At 40.2% G+C, this 20,453-nt stretch overlaps 2 protein-coding genes and 1 long non-coding RNA gene across 3 annotated transcripts; 1 reads left to right on the forward strand and 2 right to left on the reverse strand.

Moving 5' to 3' along the window:
• The first annotated feature begins 342 nt into the window (after positions 1–342).
• On the forward strand, positions 343–4,622 carry LOC122973890. The gene is made up of 2 exons (XR_006400152.1): positions 343–2,741; positions 4,479–4,622. It is a non-coding gene; the product is annotated as an uncharacterized LOC122973890 (long non-coding RNA).
• On the reverse strand, positions 3,699–11,319 carry tnfsf12 (TNF superfamily member 12). Its single transcript, XM_044341693.1, has 6 exons — positions 10,362–11,319; positions 8,872–8,953; positions 7,110–7,166; positions 6,937–6,960; positions 6,720–6,847; positions 3,699–4,989 (listed from the first exon to the last, which is right to left on the reverse strand). The coding sequence occupies exons 1-6, from the start codon at positions 10,533–10,535 to the stop codon at positions 4,714–4,716; spliced, it is 741 nt and encodes a 246-aa protein (XP_044197628.1). The 5' UTR covers positions 10,536–11,319; the 3' UTR covers positions 3,699–4,713.
• A 958-nt stretch (positions 11,320–12,277) lies between these two features.
• Positions 12,278–18,617, reverse strand: LOC122973656 (diamine acetyltransferase 1-like). The gene is made up of 6 exons (XM_044341355.1): positions 18,285–18,617; positions 17,936–17,987; positions 17,625–17,708; positions 15,650–15,751; positions 15,445–15,485; positions 12,278–15,281 (listed from the first exon to the last, which is right to left on the reverse strand). Exons 1-6 carry the CDS (start codon positions 18,345–18,347, stop codon positions 15,114–15,116), a joined length of 510 nt encoding a protein of 169 aa, XP_044197290.1. The 5' UTR covers positions 18,348–18,617; the 3' UTR covers positions 12,278–15,113.
• Between the last annotated feature and the right edge of the window lie 1,836 nt (positions 18,618–20,453).

A 20,453-nucleotide genomic window follows, 5' to 3' on the forward strand; every position in this document is an offset into this window, starting at 1 on the left:
GAAAATAAAGGGATAAGATAGAAAAACATTTATTTCTGTTTTTTTGGTTTTTTTTTTTAAATACCTGTTACTTTTAGCTCTTTGGGGCCTCTAAAAACCCTTCAAATGCAACAATCAGAGTAGCAAAAATCAATCCTTGGTTGAACTGCTCACAACTCATGCCCGCCCTGAGGACATGACCTGTGATTAGGCATCAAAAGCCAAAAAAGTTAGGAACCCATGAATTATAGTATGACCAGTTCAAGTATTTGGTTAGATTTTATTGGTTGTTGTATTCCCAGTTTAGATGTCACAAAGTCACAAAATATATTTATTGAAAACTGCAATGAGTTTATTTATGTCTACTACTATTTTTAACTGACATATTGTTCAGTATAAGGGTTACATATTATTGTCTGCTATTAAAAGATTTCTTAAAGCAATATTAATTACCTTTTTGGCCACTTGGGGACAGCGAAACAAGCTGTAAACACAGTTGACATATTATCATCTTATAAAGTTGTTATGCTAACTTGTTAGCGAAGAGTTGCTATTTAGACATCCAGCAGACATGAAGTGACATTAATGGTGCATTCCATTTGAACTGGGAAGTCTGAAATCTGAGTTCCCAGTCGGAAATTTCAACTAGAACACCCCCTGAAGTCGGATTTCCAGCTCGGAAAGTCGGAAGAACCTCACCAACCCCGACCTCAAAATCCAAGATGGCTGCTCTCTGCAACAACAGTGTGAAAAATGTAGTAATATACTGTGTATTAGCACCTTTGTCTTATTTGTGTATCCATTAAATCAGTCATACACACAGTATTGTCCAACTTCTATCTGTGGACGTGTTGATACGCTGTTTGTATGTGCAAAACACTGCATAATGCCTTAACAACTGGTATTGCTAACCATGGCTAACAACGGCTAACCCGGCCAGAGCTGGAAATGAAATGCAGCATAACATCCATTTGGATTCATGTTTCTGTCTAACTGATGAATGAAAGTCCAATATTTAGTCTGTTTCTAGCTCTATTTTGGCTCCAACTAACTCCTGAGGGAAATAGCTGGCTCTTTAGTGCTTCACTATCTTTATTGGCTAACGCTAATTGCTAATTTTGTCACTCTGATATTTGGCGCTGGTCCGGTAGTTTACAGCAGGTTTATTACATCTCGTGTTCACTAAGGCAGATGAAAAGCTGATGAGAGCGGCAAAAGTGAGTCAAACAGTAAAGTTGCGTGCCATAAATCCAAAACAAATGGGCTATAAAACGCTAAAATGCTCCACAGAGCTGAGGGGAACCGCTGAGTAATAAATACCTGTGGGTTTGTCATTACGAGTGACGTCTTTCACATTACACATAATTATTTGACCCATTGTCAATATAAAAATATTGAAAAGTGCAGCTTTAAATTTACTCTATATCCCATCCAATTTATCCCAGAGAGACATTTTTATCACATGACGACTTACGACTTTACATTTTCTGCTCACCTTCCTTTTCATTTTTGTAGACACACGAGATGTTTCATGAAACAAAATTTATGGTATGGTTTTTAAAGTATAGCTTTTTCAAAAACAACAACAAAAAGTTTATTCAACATTTATGATGAGTGAGTTGAGAAATTTAAAAAAAAAAAAAAAAAACAAAACTTTCAGGCAATGCATACATCATCATTTTACAGAGAACTTCTTCACAAGATTTTCCGTGGTGGTGATAAACTTTGACATTTAGAAAAATAGGAATTGGGGCAGGGAAGTGTGTGAGACCATGTGAATGTGTGCGTGGTAAGGTTGGCGCGGGAGGAACGAGGCATGTTTTTCCTCAAAGACTTTCAGCTATGTGGTTCAGGTTCAGATTCAGGAAGTGAAAATTTAGACGCTGCTTATGTGTGTGTATGTGTGTAGTTGTGTGTGTGTGTGTGTGTGTACGACACTCAGGGGATTCAGTATGTGTGTGTGTGCGGTCTGATAGCTGCTGACAGGGAAATATGAGGTGCACAGGGTGGTGGGCACTAGGTGCATGAGTGAGACACTAAAGGGAAGAGGAAAACGATGAGGAAATCAAACAGGATGTAATGTCTACACTTCAAATTCTGATATTTTCCATTTGAAACATGAATGTTTGGCTCCAATTAAAAACACTAGGTTCGCTACAGTAAAGTGCTGAGGACAAACCAATGTGGTCTGTCCACAAAAACTACTTATAAACAAGAGTGGGAGTGCTGAAACCCACTGCTAGAAATACACACTGTTTGTATTGTAGCAGGGAATATTACAGAAAGCAGCAGTGCCATATGAGAAAATGGAAGGAGTTTCATTTCCATAGAGATTAAAATAAAGAAGTCACAGTTTTACACAATAATGTGACTGAGAAACCTGTCGGAACAAATACAGAAGCTTGAATAATATAATTTTTTTTAAATGGATGTATATCTTTTTGAATTTGAAACTATTAACTAACTAATTAAATATAAGGTGGGTGGAATATTGTGATTTTTCTATCTCAGTCAGAACCGCCTAGTTAATTTCTGTTAGTTTATCAAGATGTAGCTATATACAGTTTAACCTTGGACTTCTCCATTTACAATGTATCACAAAGTATCTTCTTCTTAACCCTTTTCCAGAGCTGTGCTTTGGTGTCATTCAACTGATTTGGACTTTGGATAAACGCTTCTGGCTTTTAGAATAAGAAAAATTCAAAGTAGAGCCACAATAGGGTCTTCAGCCATGCTGGCAGCTCTGCAAGGCTAAACTAAAGGTAATAATGCTAACATTCGCAAACTACCATGCAATGACATGTACACCATCTTAATTTAGCATGTTAGCATGCTAATATTTGCTTATTAGCACTGTAAACCAAAAGTACAGCTGAGGCTGTAACAGACCATGTTGACTTTATGTGTAAAACAGCAACATAAAAAAGGCAATTATGTTTTACTAAAATTGCTGACTCACTGTGTGACTTTTGCTTATTGAACAAGTCTACAGCTAGCAGCTCTGTGAAGCTGTACTTTGGCACAGTGGTGCTAAATGCCAACATGCTCACAATGACAATGCTAACATGATGTTTAGCACAGAATGTTTGCAATATTTACCATCATGGCTTAATATGTTAGCATGCTAACTTTTGCCAATTAGCTCAAAACACAAAGTACAGCTGAGGCTCATGGGAATTAGTTTTGTAGGTATCTGGTCATAAATTTTAAAGGTTTACCTGCTGGTGAAGCTAGATGAAAAGTCAGAGGGTCACCACAGTTATTACAGTTCATCCTGATGGGGGCGTGATTGTCTGTACCAACTTTTAATTGCAATCCAACCAATAGTTAGCAAGATTTTTCACTCAAAACCACAAATATTGACCTCATGGTGGCGCTCAAGGAAACACCAAAGCCATTTGGATCACCAAAGCCATTAGGGTTCATCTTCTGGGGACCATGAATGTCTGCACAAAATTTCATTAATCCATCCAATAGTTGTGGAGATATTTCAATTTGGACCATATAGTGGTGGACTGACCAGCCAAATGACACTTAGTGTGGCTAAAAACATGCTAAATATATTCAATTATTACTTTTTAAAATGTTTACAGTGTTATTGGTGAGTAAATCATTTATGTAAATATACATAAATACACTCCTTTCCTCTTGTTTTGCAACAGACGGATTTAAAAATGATCTGATTATCTATAAGTCACAGAATCAGAAAATCCCAATGCTCCTTTATAGTACAAAACGTGTGTAATATTTAATAGCAACTTCTTAATAGCAACACTTTGGATGTACTGTATGAGGGCCTCAAACACAATTATGTGATGATTTACAAAAAAGATTTGAGTGTTAATGTGTCACCGCAACAAAAATGACAAAAGCAGAAAAGAGAGAAGAGGCTATATTCAAAGCTCCATGCTTTCCTATAACTTGCCACCTACTTTTCACAAGTAAAGCCAAGCAGACTACAAATGAGGCCTCATTCATAAAAATATCTTATGATCAATTTTGACCTTTAGAAAAGAGTAAAAATTCACTTCCATGTTATTTAAAAATCTTAAATGTTCCCCGTTGTATGCCAGCTCCTAATAAAATATGTGTGAAGTAGATACACGGTATTTAAAGAAGATGCTTACTTAAATGTTACTTCACGCACACACACTCACATAGACGGTACAGTATAAAAAATATCAATGACAACTCATTTAGGCTGTTTATCTGTTTGCTCGCTGATGTGCTCTCAGCTTCTTGAGGCACTGGTGATATAAAAGTGGAAGGTGCATGCACAGCTTTATAGACAGTCTTATAAAGAGAGTGTAAGCACAATTTATTACATGAAACCAAGGCTAAGAGGAACATCCAAGTATTTTTTTTCTTTTATACGAAGCCCTTTATCTACAGGACAGCTTCCATCACATCTGTTCTCTCGGCAGACATTCTTAGAGGCATTTCGTCCACTTCAAGTCTTGGTTTTAATCCAAAGTCTGTGTTTCTGCGTTCCAAAACAGCACCGCTTTCCAGAGAAAGATTCCACAACAACTTCCACAAATGTCAGGTTTGTCTTTCAAATTAACGTCTTTGGGAAGAGGCGGTAGCAGGATGTGATGCCCCCACTGCTTATGACTGTTATACCGTGTAGAAAAAAAATCTCATCCATACAAAAAACAAGTGAATTTTGTTGCATTCGGATGAGTTAATGTACTTTTAAAAAGTTTCCATCCCAGATCAGATCAGCGCCAAGGTTCAGTTGACTTTAAAGATGCTGAAGACGTGAGGCGAGGCTGAGGGATTGCCCACACTGTGCAGTCTGAAGGACGGGCCTGTGATGGCGTGCAGCTCCGTGCCTTTGTCCAGTCGCAGGAGTCCGGACACTTGGCAGGGCTTCAGGAAGTGGAAGGGGTGCGGCCCTGCGGAGGGAGTCGTCCCGTAACCCTCCAAGCACTGCAGCCTCTGCGGCCTCTGGTCGCTGGTCACAACGTCCAGCTTCACATACTGAGACTCCTGCTCATTGAACAACACCTGACAGAGACAGAGAGGAGATGAAGAGACTTCCATCTTGTCAAGAGAGGTCAGCGGAGGCACCAGCAGAACGTGTTTATTCTGAACTATTCAAACAGAAAACTAACCAGACTGCCTCAGGGTTTCCAAGGTCCCACTATTGTCTTTTTTTCTTTCCTGGCTAGATTTTCTCCAGACCTCTGTCAACTTGACAAGACCGAGGTCTGGCTACATGAGATTATCCGAAACCTGATATCCACTTCTCCAAAAAACATGATACATACTTCTACAGTATGACTGATGCTTGCAGAAAATAAAGGCTGCTTTTTTAGAAACTCAGAAGTAGGGCTGAAATTAATCTTACCACTTACCCAATTCCCTATTTTCATTAAGTCTGTAATGTTTAAAAATCCAAATGAAAACTGCACATGACTAAAAAAGAAAAAAACACTTCACATACACAATTTCACCAGATTTTGGGTTTTCCTTTCAAATGTAATATTTGAAATTCAATACCAGTGCCAAGAGGATACCTGATACATCTTCAGTACCAATACCAAAACAGTACTTTTTGTTCCAACGCCTCACACAAAAGCCTTTTCTCTATTTCACAGAAAATATGGGCAAAATTATTATTTAAATCTGGAAATATTGTAAACAAGACCAAGAATAAGTGTACTGCAGTCTAATATCTCGGCCTTGTTGGATTTTTTTTTTCCAATCAAAATGGACAGAATAGCAGTCTGGATATTAATGAAATAACAAAATGTTACTTTTAAAAAGACATTGAGTCTTTTTGTCCTGGAGTTACCAAAACAGAAACTATTTTACAGAATCCATCTGCTAAATCTTACAGATACCTTATGTTCTGTTCTGCTGTAACTAATCTTTTGGCCACTTGGGGGCAGCAGAAAAATCTTGACATATTATCACCATGGATATATTATAAGAGCTGGATACCGCACCGAAAATGGCGCCTATTCAGTCCAATAAGAATTGCTTGGCCGGCGCATACGCCAAAAAAGTTTCTAGCTTCTGGGTTTACTTCCGGGGGTATGTGTCTCACTGAATAGTGTTTCTCCCACTTGTCCAGCCCACAAGTTCCAGCTCGGACCATAGACTCTGAATTATGGCGACATCATGGATTTTTAAATTGCTTTTCTCGGCTCAAGGGGAAAAAAATTCATAATAGAGTCATAATTTACCTCAGTTCAAGTTGTTCTGTCAACGGTTTTACAGACAGTGGTGATATATGGGGAAAAAGCTTTTTGGGCCGCGGGGGGATTTTTCGCTGCAATACCACCTGTGGCCACTGGGAAAAATTGGCTGCATGGCAGAGTGGAAGTGCTGTGTTCAGCTCTTATAATATATCTATGATTATCACCCCATAAATTTGATACAAACCTGTTAGCCAACAGTTGCCTAGTAATGCTATTGTGTAAAGACACATTTCCACGTTTCCACCAACTCTTGAAGGAAATATCTGGCTATTTAGCTGCTAAATGTTTGACTGTGTTCACCAGCTAGTAGCTAACTTTGGCTATTTGATGTTTGCTCTTGGAAAGGTAGCATACAGTCAGTTTATTATAGCGTTCTTCCTGAAAATGAGTGGTGTGACTGAACAAAACTGTAAAGACAAGTGACAATTTTCACATACAAGTAGTCTTTTGATGTCTTCTTAATATAAAACTATTGATTAGTGCAGCTTTAAAGGGGCATGTGAGAAATAACAGTGTAGTTTAGAGACGTACCTGGCAGAAAAGGAAGTAGACGCCTGCCTTCTCCACAGTAAAGGTACCTTGCTCCTTGTTGTACCTCACCGCTTTGGTCATATTCAACATCCTCTCTTCCCAGCCCTTTATCACACCACCTTCTCCCACTAACACACACAAACACATCCAAGGTTATTCATCTCTTAAACGAAATATTCGCAGATCATCCTCCGTCTTCCAGTTTTATGAGTCTTACCTTGCTGAGAGGAGACTTTGGTTACTGGTGGAAAGTGAAAGGGACATAGAAAGAGAAAGGAAAGGGAAAGTCAATTAAGATTTTATGAGTGCAATTGTATAGGGGTATATGATTGAAACCACTTCAGCAGATGCTACATGAGACGGCTATAAGGGATCTGCCAAGCCACTTACTCTCAAAATGAGACGCCGCTTTCTTTCCGTTTCCATTCCTCCCTCGCGACGTCCCCCCTTCGGAAGGCAAGGAAGAGACAGAATATGAGTTTAAACGGCAAAAAAAACCATGTCTGTGGTTTTTTTTGATAAAACAATCATTCCCATCTGTATCTGTCAAATAACATGGTGTGTTAATTTGCGGCCATTTAGATTCAACCTGGCTGGTTTTAACGCGGTTAGCAGATGGGCAAAGGATTTCCTTTCACATGCTTCAATATATTTCCTCAAACTTATTTTCAGTCAGAAGCGTGTGCCTCTTTTAGTTTTGTTTTTTTTCTTTCCTGTGGGGGCTAATCTTAGTGCCAGCTGGTTGCAGTCATCTAGAAAATACAGAGAAAGAAGAGGAGAGAGATGTGTTTGAGAGTTGTGTGTTTGTGTGTGTGTGTGTGTGTGTGTTCGGAGGAGATAAAGAGAAGATGGACAGGGCAAAAGCATTAAGCGTAGCCTGAGAGACACGAGCTAAAATGCTAGAAAGCTAAATAAGAGAAATGAAGCGCCGGAAAAAGAGAGTCAAAAAGGTCTTTTGGCTGCTCTGTGACCCAAAAGAGTTGATTAAGACCAGAGTGAAGCAACAGATATGGCCCCTGCTCAGATAAATACAATAAATAAAACACAACGCTAAAAGGCCAGAGCTGAAGAATGCCTGCTCTTGTTACTTACTAGAGGTTTATTTTAGCTTTGCAATCTGGCCTAGGGGGAGCGATTTCAAACACAGATACAACTGGAATACTGTATGTCTGAACTGTGAAATACATACTTTATGTTTCAGGATGGAGCAGCCAAACACCGGGCCCCCGCCATCGTACAGGAATATTAAGTCCCTGCTAAAATAACTCACAGGTGGGTGACCCTGTAGATTTTGGATTTGCTATGGGCGAGCGTAAAGCCCTCAGGCTGGCCAGATTTTCCTGACTTAAGCTGTCAGTCATCATGAGAGAACATAACAGCAGTGTCCTGCTGGCGGTCAACTTTCCACAAACTAGAAAAAGCTGGGGTTTTTTTTTTTTTCTCCATTGGTAGTTATGAATTTCTGAACACTGTTTAATGCGTTTTGGAAGACAAAGCAAGCTATCAGTTACTAGAGAAAAAAAAAAGGCTAATACCTGCAGGATATCAATATAGAATTGTTTTGGCGAGACATGCGGCTCCCTAAACGAATCCTTTTGTCAAATTTGGACACTCGTCTCCTCCACTGAAATCCAGCATAAAAGCGTGTGAGGGTTCACCCTCGGACAAAATGTGAACAATCAAGCAACCCTGTGACGGTGACGCAAGCATGTGGCTATAAATACCGCAATGATAGGTCATCAAATATCACCGCTTTCACAATAAATCATAGCTGTGTCAGTCGTGTGCTCACGGGGGGGAAAAAATCAATTTCATTGCCCAAAAGCGTGCAACAAGGCCTCGCTCCCGCGCCAGCTGGTTTTCTGGGCTCCGAGGCCGTTCTGGTCAGACCTGTAATTTCTGAAACAGTCATCCAGCTGCCTACTTTTTCCTGTGTCAACTTTTAGCAGCGGTATAGTGCCTGCGGGCCCGCTAGACCCGACCAAAGTGGCATGTGGGCCAAGACTGGCCAGCATTTGTGTTAAATGTTCTTCCCAAAAAAACAACAGAGTGCAGTGGGTAAGTATATTGTGTCTGTGGTGATCTGGACGGCTAAAAAGCACACATTTCTACTGTATATGTTGTCAGTGTTGGGAGTTCTGATTTGCAATACCATCTCTCTTCACTCTCTGGCCCACCAGCAGCTCTCTCTTCTCCAGAATGAGCTGAACAATGGCCTTCCTCTGTGTATTGACCTGTTGAAAGAGAGAGAAAAATACCACATGATTAACAAATGTCCAATAAGTTTATTAGGACTCTGCTCTGGCAGATCCCACACAGCCACAGACTCTGTGCCTCTTCCAGCCAGCCAGCCACATAAACAGGCTTGTCTTTTCCAGTATCCTGCCGCTGCTGCCATGCTAGCTTTAGCATAGGTCTACCACTTCCTCAGAGACTGGTTGCGACACCTAATGCGTGTTTTTAGTGCTTTGCATTCCTCTCGTCTTTACTCCCTTTCTGAGTAAGAAATGAATTTTGTCAAGCCAGCAAACTTTTAAATCCTTGGCTGGGGGCCCACCAAATGACCGAAGGAGGCCTATATGAAGTAAGAAGAGAAGTGGTGCAGGAAAAGAGTGTTTAAATTTAGTGCTACTGTGGAAATAGAGGCACTGAGTTGCTCTTCACTCTCCAGACGTTCACTCACTGGCTCTCATCAGGAGTTGGCTAACGGTCAAATGGACAGAACGGGGCCCCTTGGGAAAGTCTCCAGCATCAACACTCCACGTGTCCAATTTTGAGGTGTTTGTGTGTATGTGTGAGTGAGGGAGAAACTGTGTGTGTGTGTATGTGTGTGTGTATATGTGTGTGCAAGTCTGTCAACATGATACACAGCCAACCTGTTCCCTGATCTCAAATCCAGTGCAACCTGGTTTTGTAAACTTGAAACCAGAGGAATTTCCATCAGGTCCTTTTGGCTGCTCGTCGAAAAAGAATTTGCTTCGTGATGCAACCTCATGCTGCAAGTGCAAGAAGTTTAAAAACTCAGGACTGCATTTCTGCAAATGTAACTCCTGACCTGTGCATGAGAAGTGGCTGTGGCATGTTGCAAATGATTTACACTTGCCACACTTTATCATCCAGCCCGGTTCACGCCTCAAGCCTCAGTTGCAGACAAGTTGGGTGCTCACATGCCAAATAGTTGAGCCTTTCCAGTAAATTGAGATAAAACTGGAACACAACTGGCACCAGAGTAATTAAACATGGCGGGTGAAACAGAGGGGGGGTTGGATACGAAAATAAGCAGTAACTGTACAACTTGACTGCGCTTATTGGTAAGCAATAAAAGTGCCAAGCAGAGAAATGGTACAAACAGAATAGAGTACGTGCAAAGGGGGGGAAGACAGAAGGAGGAGGGGGTGTTGGGGGTTAAATGTGGACTTGCATTTTTTCATATACCCCCCGCGAAGATCCCAGTAACCGCAGGCACAAAAGTAGTTACATAACAAACACTTCTTTAAAACGTACAGGCGAGTAAATATTATTGTTGGTAGGGATATGCATGCCATTCAGAGGGGGAGGGGGGGGGGGGGGGGGGGGGATGAGGAAAGGGAGGGTGGGGGGGTGGGGGGGTGTTTGCAGGCTTGATTGGTTTTTAATACAAACCTGCTCCAGTCGGTCCTGCAGGATCTTAAAGGACTGCGACAGGTCGCGCGTCTGTCGCCAAGTCCACGCCGTGAACAGCGCGCTGCATGCGGCCAGAGACAGAGCCACCAGAGCCAGAGAAGCCCAGACGACCCGCAGCTTGCGCACTCGCCTCCTCTGCAGAATCCGATGCATGTTGGTGCAGACTGCACTGCTACTCACCGCCGCAGACCATCCGAAATCCGCACTTCAACTCCATTCCAGTAGAGCATGAAGTCCCTCCAAATGCATTTCTGTCCGATTGTCCATTTTGGTGAGACGCGCAAGCGGACAGCCTACAACTAAAACACCCACTGCTTTTCTTTTTTTTTTTTTTTTTTTTTTTTTTTTTACACGGGCTGTCTTAATTTTCGGTTTATCTGACAGATTTTTAAATCGGTAAAAACATCAGATCCTTCCTCCACATAGATCAGATCAAAGCCACCATCCTCCGTGTGTGTCTCCAAATCCAAGAGAAGTGTGCACGGTGCAAGTCGCGCACATCAACTGTTGCATCCTTCTCCTTGCGATTCGTTGACTCAGCTCTCTTGTCTTCCCTTTAAACTGCTTGCTGGGGGGTCACTGTATTAGACAGACAGACAGACTGCACACACACACACACACACACACACACACACACACACAAATACACACACACTCACACACATAGACTTTGGCTTGAACTTTCCGTGCGCTCCAGCTCTGATGCTGTGATACCAGCTGGCATCCGCCATGAAAAATCCACGAGGTATGCGCGAGAAAAAACACCTCACGAGGCGCATCGGAGCTTCCTCTGCTTCTCAAATCACTTTCATCAACTTGCATGCCTTGAAAATATGTGCCATTGACGCGTGTAACAGTTCCCGGTGTGACCACACGGTGGCTGTAGTGTATCGGTAAAGATGCAGCAGGCTGCTCTGCTTATAGTTACCGTATAGCCACTGTGCCATCAACAGGTGAGCGCCAGGATGATGCCCTTAATCCCATTTACCAACCAATCTAAAGTCAAAAAACTTAATTTATTGGGTAATGAACCCCTCCATAATCTGTGTGGACATGTGGAGGATACAGTTCTCTGTTGACAAAAACAAAAACAAGTTAATCTAAAAGTTTAAAATGCTTTTCACGGTTTTATGAACCAAATTAAATACATTTTAAAGTCAAACTATTTCAAAAAGGGACATTTTTTTGCCTTACTGTTTCTAAAACAATGTTTCCCAACCAAGAGCTTTAGTGATTTTTCCCTCTCAGATTGTTTCATTCGAATACATTTTTATAGAGCCAAGGAAGTAAAAGTAATTTAACAAGAATCGAGCAGAATGCGGTGTAAAGTCTGAAAAATAAACGGTTTTGTGTAGCAGAATTTAGTTTTTAACAATCCTGTAAATAGTAGCAGGGGCGCAACACATCTTTCAGGGGCACTGGTGTGTTTGTGGGGCCCCACGCACTGATCATTTGAAGCCAGGTGTCCTATAAATCATATACTGTATATCAGTGTATGATGACAACAGTTTTTTATAGTAATATTGCTATTTTGTTACATATATGCTAGTTTGTTTTTCATTGTTTATCATTTTTAACATTGTTTTCCAATTTTGATTCATACTGTGTATGTATAGATAGTATGTTTATAACTATTTTAGTTTTTTTATTGTACTATGTATACTGAGCACAAAAAGTGTAATTTGGATTGAAGACATGTAGTGTTAGTGCACCCCCTAGAGGTCAAATGCAATTGCAGACTGCCGGTGCTTTTTATCCTTAACAGGCGTAATTTATTTTCTTATGTTTGTACTTTTTTTCAATTCAAGTAGTCATTTTTATTCACATTTTGGTTACATTTCTGAAAAACTGATAAACCGTTAAACTGGATAAAACCACACACAGACTGAAGAAACTTAAAATACACATTCACACGTCACTTTATTCAATTGCAGTCTTACAAGTTTTATTCCTCTGATCAACTACGTTGTAGATTCACAGTAAAAGAAACTTATTTTTTTTCAAGAAAGGGTGACAATGACAAAAAACTGTACCTTTTTAGAAACCGAACTTTATACCAACATACAAGGTCTAAATGTAACATGGCTTTTGGTATTTCTACTGTATCGGTAACCCCAGAAGGTACTATTTGTGGCCACTTGAGGAAAATCACAGCATCAAATTTCTCGCTGATTCATCATGTGAAAAACTTATGAATCCATTTTTGCTGATTTTGCTGTTTTAATTTCGGCTGATGGCTTTTCCGCTCCCATTTGGGTTGAGAGAACTGATTTGATCTTAATGAAGCCCTTTCTGAACTCAATGGATGAGTTCTGCAATGCTTACCTATTTACTTTCTGGATTCACAAGCTTTTCACACAAACTGTATTTTTTAACCATTTCAGAACCTGACAAAGTCTGACACTAGATCACAATATCACACATGAAAACTTATGCTTATACTGGCGGAAAACATCAATGACTGTTCATGACTTTTGACATCAAATGGATATCGGTATAGCACACACTGGAAACACCCCACCATATGAATAAGAACTTCTATGATACAATGGGAAACACACACTTCAGCTCTTCCTGACGACTAAGCTAAACTAAAAACAGCACCAAATATGTGGAAGTGAGCCTAAAACATCATCATCATACTTCTCTTGTCTACTTATATTGACTGTTACACTGTGTAGTGATTACATACACATCCTGTACAATAGAATCTGAATAACCATCTGAAATATTCGACAGGTTTTTTTTCCAAAGTTGTCTGATTTATTGTAGAGATCTCAGCTGGGACTGACAGGAATCAGGTTTGAACTTTGATGTGATCCATGTTAGGAACAGAGTTACAAGTCGTATAATTTATAGCTCTGGCTCTGGCATTCTGATGGGAAGTTGCAGACAAGGGAGGATATAAATATCTCTCCATGTTCCCTTGGACACTATATTGACTTTTTGGGCGTTCAAATGTATTTTTCCACATCGATGTTCCAAAAAAATAAAAACTACATTTTTCACAAAATCATTTTGTAAACAAAGTATAAACCGAAACTCAAACTGCATAAGTTACAAAGAAAGGTCAGTGGTTCTTTCTTGTTTAGAGTGAGAGAAAACAAACTAAATATAACCCACAACTCAAGACTGTTTTCATTAAATTGCTGGAAATGATACAAAAGCCCCCTTTTTTAAAATCAGACTGGATATAAAACAGAAGTGCAGACCAGAATTGTGCCACTCTCATTTTAGCAGGACAGGTTCAAAGACACAGGCTGAGCCTGATCCAAGATTTTCTTTTCTTTTTTTCAAATTCCACCAGATGGATTGTTTTTGTCTGATTCTAGGCTTCATCCACTTCTTTGAAACCAGCCCCAAGAGTTTCTGTTTGGCTGCACGGAAGGAGGTTTCTGGTTGAGTCCAACTGATTCATTTAGTGCACAATTTTATGAGGAGAACTCTCTACAGACATACACAGCATAAAAAGAAGAAAATAGTGCAAATGCAACATTGTGCTTCACAACAGCTCCTCATCTGGAAGACAAGGGAAGAGGTGACAGACTCTTTGGTCGCTGTTGCCATAGTCATCTTCTTCATCTTTAAAGGGATACAGTACCAGAAACTCACTTTTTTATATTGTATGTTAAGACTGATTTCCTTCAAAATCCCAACCACCACCACCACACACAAATCCAAAAAACACCATTCTCATGGCCATATCTTCTACATTTTGGTCACACTTTAGGCAGAGGGGTTAGGTTTCTGATCTAATCACACAAAAAAAGGTGCTCTGGTCATAACAAATCACAAGGGAAAATCACAAAACACACACAATATTTCAGTGCCTCAGTTATGTACTAATTAAATGTATTGCACCGGCCCCATTCCAATACTTAAAACTACATCTTTGACTCTCTAAATTATAAGGCAATTGACCATTTGCTAACCCCCTCCCCAAACAGCGATTGGCCAGTGATAGCTTACTAGCTTTGGATTTCTCCACATGTTGACGCAGTGTGCATGCTAACAAGAGCGATAGCCTACTCCGTACATTAAGAGTTTGGAAGGTCATGTCTTTTATTTTAGCCTTAGCAAAACCAAAAAAATACAAATAACACACAAAATAAGAAACAGATTAAACACTGCGTTTATCTGCTCTTATGTAAGCCGCAAGCTTACAGCTAACTAGCTTACAGCTAACTAGCTTACTACCCAGCGCTAATCTAGCTAGGGAAAGTTACTCCTTACCTGCAAAGGATACCAACTTTTGCCTGGGTGCAGTTTTTTAGCATTATATTATCATGTGCATTTTACAGTGTTCTCATTTTCAGCAAGAGCTGGAAATATCAAAATATCGGAGACTCAGTTTTCAGCCAACTCACCAATAAGCTAACAATAGCTAACTAGAAATGAGAAGCCTGCTTTTGTTTACTTCTGTGTGAAATAAAACCCTGTTTGTTTTCAGAATTTTGAGCGGTAAATCTGCCACCGTTATCAATGTAAACTGCATGTGTGCCATTTCAGAATGGAAAGCTTGACAGCAATAGCAACAGCAACTAAGGAAGGTGGGGCTTAGCGAACGGTCATATTATATTATATTATAATACATTAGCTTTTTGAGTAATCAGCACGACGATTGAGATTGTCAAGTTTTGGAACGGGGCCTCTGAGTGGCGCTCTATCCCCGCATTGTGTGAGTTGACCTCATGGTTACAAAAGTCAAGAGGTCATGAGCCCGGTGTTGGGTTAAGGTTGGGCCAGGCGCTCCAAAGCCTCTCCACTGCAGCTCATATACTGGTAGCCCAAGTCAGCTGTGATGTTGGAGCAGCCCTGCCTGAGGTAAAAGTCCACAGATGATTTGTTCCAGTCAAGAACGGTGAAGTTGAGCAGGTTGCAGCCAGCGGCGAGGCCCAGCTACGAGACAACAGGAGGACATTTCCAGTGATGTACAGGATCTCCAAGGCATAATATACATTATTTTGCATGTTTAACTGACAAAAATGACCTCATTTGCATAAAGACAGAACAGGTTAAACAAACAGGTTGCAGTTAAATGATGGACTCATGTTTTACTCACCTGCGCTACCTTGCTCATGAGTGCTTTACCAATACCCTTCCCTGAAAGACAAATCATGCATTATTTGATATTTTATGTGCTTTTTTTAAATATTAAAGCTAATTTTCTCCAGGTTATTATCACAAATTATATCTATCACAGAAAAACAATGACAATTATGTGAATATCATCAGTCCTAATGCATGTTTGAATCAGCCTACTGTACCTCTGAACTCAGGCATCACGTACAAGTCCTCCATATACACAGCCCTGCCCTTCCATGAGCTGTAGGAATAGAAGTAAAGTGCGTATCCTATCTTCGTATGGCCTGAAAGGAAACAGTCAAAAATGTCAAGTCTGTGCAACAGTTTTACAGTAATGTTTTCAGTATTTATAAAATATTCATTCTACTAAATTGGCAACTCTGTACTTTCTGATATATTTTATACCATGTTCTCATACCTGCACATCATCTCCTAAATGTATCTGTATCTTTAAGAACTGATCTCATGTATCCATGAAACAGTCACTCCTGATTGATTTTTTTGCACAGAGGAAAACAGTAATCTGTCTCCTGGCAGATATAAGACGCCTGCTAGTCTGGAAATAACCACACATGCCTCCAAAGAAAGTCATCGGGCACAGATAGTTAAAAATGCAACCTGGCTGGTTTGGACAAATGTGAGCTTTAGTGAAAGTACAGGCAGAAAAACTATCTTTTGCATGCTCAGGTCTGTAGTTTTATTTCTCAAACCATCTGTCATTCCCATCCCTCATGCATGCTCAGTCATAATTTCCTCGCTGTCATTGCCCAGGCGTCAATTGAGACGTCAGCTGTTCACATCAGCAGGTCACTTCTAACCAATAGCACGGTGACACACCTTCATTGTCAGCCTATCGTCTTGCAGCTGTCTTTTTGAATATGTTTTCTTCCTCTCTGCCTTAATGCTGCCGTTATGTGCGCCCCACCACTTCCACATCATCACTCAGTCTTCACAGATTCATTAGTTCATCACTTCATCAACCTCATCAGCCTCAGCAGAAGTCATCAGCCACCACCACCACCAGTGTCTGGACTCCATGAGGGGATTTATCTCTCTGCTGTTCAGGACTGATGTCCCTAAATTACAAAATCTCCCTATAGAGCCCTAAACGCTAAAGACTTTTGACAAGACTTAATCATCAACACAGTAGGGTGTCACGCAACATCTATAAATGAAAGTTACATGTTTATTCATTAAACAGAAGGAGGATTAATCATAAACCTATCTTTTTTTAACGCCACCAGTTTGGTCAGATTATAATTGATATTGATAAGGTTGCAGTAATAACAAAGACTGTAATATTAAACAAAGCTAGCTGTTATCTCAATCATGGGATATGTAGGTGTTATACACACACAGCCACTCGTCAGTACGGAGTCCGATATCAAAGTCCAGTGAGCAGCGAGAGACGGTGAGTGTATGGAAAAAAGGGCTGTGTCATGGAGGAAAAAGGCCGAGCTGGGCAGCAGAGCGTATGTTAATGTCCTCATTACTGTATTCTGAGGAGAAGCGGTGCTTTAGCTTTGTTATGTAAGTGGTGTGTAAGGAGAGAGGCCACATCAGCACTGTGTGAGAACATTAGGTAACAGAACTAATAAATATATGTTTTATGGACCAGGTGACTGGCTGACAAGTGTTAAGCGCAGCCACTGAGAAGCTGGAAGTGTTGCACAGTTGCATGTTTCCAAACTGTTATAAAGTGGTTAATATGAGAAAAAGAGAAAAAAAACATGTTGAAATAATTAAATCAGCTCTTCAATCAATAATTCTGTAGTCATAATGGTTTTGTAATTAGTGACGGAAGTACCTGATTTACTGACCATCTTTATTAATGTAATTAATTAACTTACTGTGCTCCATAACAACCATGATAACAATGAACAGCACCCCTGTGTAACGACAGTCTCAATCTACATGAACCCTGATCTAATAAATCAAATAATCTAAAGCGTGACTGACCCTTATTACAGCAGGAATTTCGACTTGTCATAGTAGGAGAAGCACAGGTGTTACTAATAACATTAACTCTGTTTCTGTTCCAGTAAGCCCCTTAATTAGTCCCTTATTCCCTAACGTCACATCTTGCTCCCTTGTACGTAGCAGTAGATGTAGTAGATGCAGCCTAGACGGGCCTAGAGTCGGCGGTTCCCCCCTCACCTTCTTTGGTTCTGTGCTGTTCAGGAACCTCGGCGATGATCCCATGGAAGAATGGGTTCTTGGAGAAGCCGTCTTGCTCCAAGTCTGCATGTGAGATACAAAGACAACTTACATGCTATCTGTTAGGAGTCTCTATGATTTAGGTTCATGATTAAAATGACTTTTGCTCTCTACCCTTTCAGTCATGTCATCTGACTTGAAACATGGATGTTCTGCAGGTCAAGTACATGTAAAAGTAAGGTCAAGGCAGAGGAAGAGACTACAGTAACTGAACTTTTATGGTGTATGTTAGTTTTGTTGATATACATTACCTTTCTGTGTGATTTTCACATGGTCTGTGACTTTCTCATGTTCAGCCAATTCCTGGGAAATAAAAATAAATAACATTAAGCCAATCCCTAATTCAACATCTCAAATATTATAATAGTATAGTAATCTTTAAAATGTCAGTGATCCATCATCAATCATACACTTCCGGTGCGTCTGCGTTCAAATATACACACATTTCATCTAATAACATCTCAATAATACAATAACAACAACATTGTGTATGCAGAGTGATCTACTGACGTAAGCCTGTGAGTCATTTAGGCTACTAAACGTCTTCAGAGTCACATACAGCTGCTCTACACGCCTGGACGCGCACACGTGTCTGCTCACCATGATCATCCGCGTTATGTCCTTGCAGTCCTCCACGTTGGCTGCGCGAATAGTGTAATCCATGTCTATTCAGTGTGGTGTGATGCTCACAGTGCTGTGGTGTCCTGGTCTGTTGTGGATCCGGAAAGATACAACGTGAAACTGTCTTGCTGAGTTCCTGGACCCGATCAGTAGACTCTAACCTTTCTAAACTGGATGAAAACTGAGCTGAGAGCGCCCTCCTCCAGGAAGAAGGTGACCCGGGGTATCAGCTCCCCATGTGGATTTTAGAGGCGCATTAAATCAATATAAGACATCTGTTATGATGTGTTTATAAGCTGCATCTGATGGCTTTATCGCTGATTCACAAATCATTTACTTATTCTTTAGAGAGAGACTAATTCTTTACAGACAGGTTGTAATTTATCTCTGTCTGTGTGCATTCTGTTCCAGCAGAGGCCATAATAATCCTCTAGAGGGCTCCATTGGCAAAAATGAGCTGTGGGCTTTATACATTTTCCTTTTTATCCCTATAAAGTTCACATTTTCCCAGACAGCAACCAGTATGTTGGAATACAACCCCTCCTAAGTTTCTTTTGTGTCTGTTAGTTTGTGATAAAGTGATTAAAAACACATTTATTTCAGAATGTGCACCGTCAAAGGAATGAACAAAATGGATACTAAAACTAGATTTTCCCTCCAGGATACATGGCCTCAAGATTAGGTTAAAAAAAAAAAAAAAAAAAGCAAGACCAGTTACAGCACTTAGTCATGCAAATTTATTACAACAAAGGAATTGAAACAAGCTGCAGAGCTTCTGGACCAAAACACACTGATCAATTTTAACAACTGCAGACTGTGTAGATTACTCACTAATATTTATGGCTGCAAATGACCCACTTCATTTGGCTGACTTCTTATTAGAAAGTAAGTTACTCTTTAATGACTTGCCAACATTTATAACCACAGACTCCTCAAGGAGGAGAGTGCTTGTGCTGTAAGAGGATATAAACCATCTACAACCTCTACTGTTTAACGGCTTATAACTGACATAACATTATGTTTAATCACAATGTTTAAACTCTTCATAAAGGATGTGTTATTACACGGTGGTCCTTAATATTTCTAAGTGGCTGGGGTCTGTGCAGTCTACAATAAAGAAATATTGTGGACTATTTTCCTTACAAACTCAAGGATGCATCGGGGTCTTAGGATGGCGCTGTCAGTCACTTCTTCAGTCAGTTGGTTTGTCATTTTCATAATGAGAAATACGTGAAATTTGATGAGAATGGATTCATGATGTCCAGAGAATGATTTTGCTACACAAGGGCACCGGCAGTAGGGGGTTCAAGGGGGCATTGGCCCACTTTACCCTCCTCCCACATTCTTTTTAAGTCGTGAGTCACTGTATCCCTCCAAATGCCCCTATTTTGCAACACTTACGGTACAAAGACCTTTCACTCATTCCCGTCAACCCCAAGACATTAGGGTACTTTTTTTTTTCAATAATGTGTTGTTAACTAATGTTATAGGCTATAGACCAATTCATAATCCCTGTGAGTAAATTGAGCCAAAGTCTTGAGGTTTCATGCCAGCACATTTGGGAAATAAACAGAGCTATTTCTGTTTGCTTGTTTTTTCCAAGATACAGTTTGTTGTTAAATATGTTAGCTGAATCTTTTTTTCTTTCTTCACCATCTTCTTTTACGAGAGATGATCAGCTGACATGCTGCTGCAACTTCATTACAAAGTGGAATGACCGTTTCTTATTTGGACGCTTGCGCCCATAGGCGAAACCTATTTGTGCCAAGGTCAAAGCAAGGTGGAGTTTAGAAAATAAGCTCCACATTAGGAGGGGTTATGTGAGGTATATGATTTAATGTTTTATGATTTTGCATTACGTTTTTTATTCCGGGATCAAGGCCTCAGTTTGCTTTGTATTGCTCTTTATGCAGAGTAAACCTATTCACATTGAACTCTACCACCTTCCAGTGTATTTCTTTGAGTCTTTCTCTTAGAAGTTTTGAGTTTAATGCTAAGTTGTGGGTGACCTGAAGATTTATTGGACCATTTGAAGATTTTCCTACAACACGCTGCACGCAAGATAAATCATAATTTCCATGCCAGATTACTGTCAAAGCAGCTGAAAGGTCAGCCAGTCTAAGAAGTAGGTGAGAGAGATAATCAAAT

Source organism: Thunnus albacares, chromosome 22, assembly GCF_914725855.1.
Source record: "Thunnus albacares chromosome 22, fThuAlb1.1, whole genome shotgun sequence".
NCBI lineage: Eukaryota > Metazoa > Chordata > Actinopteri > Scombriformes > Scombridae > Thunnus > Thunnus albacares.

What these genes read in the sequence shown, in the direction of transcription:
- tnfsf12 (XM_044341693.1), bottom strand. Translation starts at nt 10,535, where the DNA reads ATGCATCGGATTCTGCAGAGGAGGCGAGTGCGCAAGCTGCGGGTCGTC. An exon ending in TGCAGGACCGACTGGAGCAG is followed by an intron (nt 8,954 to 10,361) that starts GTTTGTATTAAA and finishes CTCTTTCAACAG; the next exon opens with GTCAATACACAGAGGAAGGC. An exon ending in CCAGAGAGTGAAGAGAGATG is followed by an intron (nt 7,167 to 8,871) that starts GTATTGCAAATC and finishes TGCCTTCCGAAG; the next exon opens with GGGGGACGTCGCGAGGGAGG.
- LOC122973656 (XM_044341355.1), bottom strand. Translation starts at nt 18,347, where the DNA reads ATGGATTACACTATTCGCGCAGCCAACGTGGAGGACTGCAAGGACATA. An exon ending in ACAGCACAGAACCAAAGAAG is followed by an intron (nt 15,752 to 17,624) that starts GTGAGGGGGGAA and finishes GTTTCCTTTCAG; the next exon opens with GCCATACGAAGATAGGATAC. An exon ending in TCATGAGCAAGGTAGCGCAG is followed by an intron (nt 15,282 to 15,444) that starts GTGAGTAAAACA and finishes GTTGTCTCGTAG; the next exon opens with CTGGGCCTCGCCGCTGGCTG.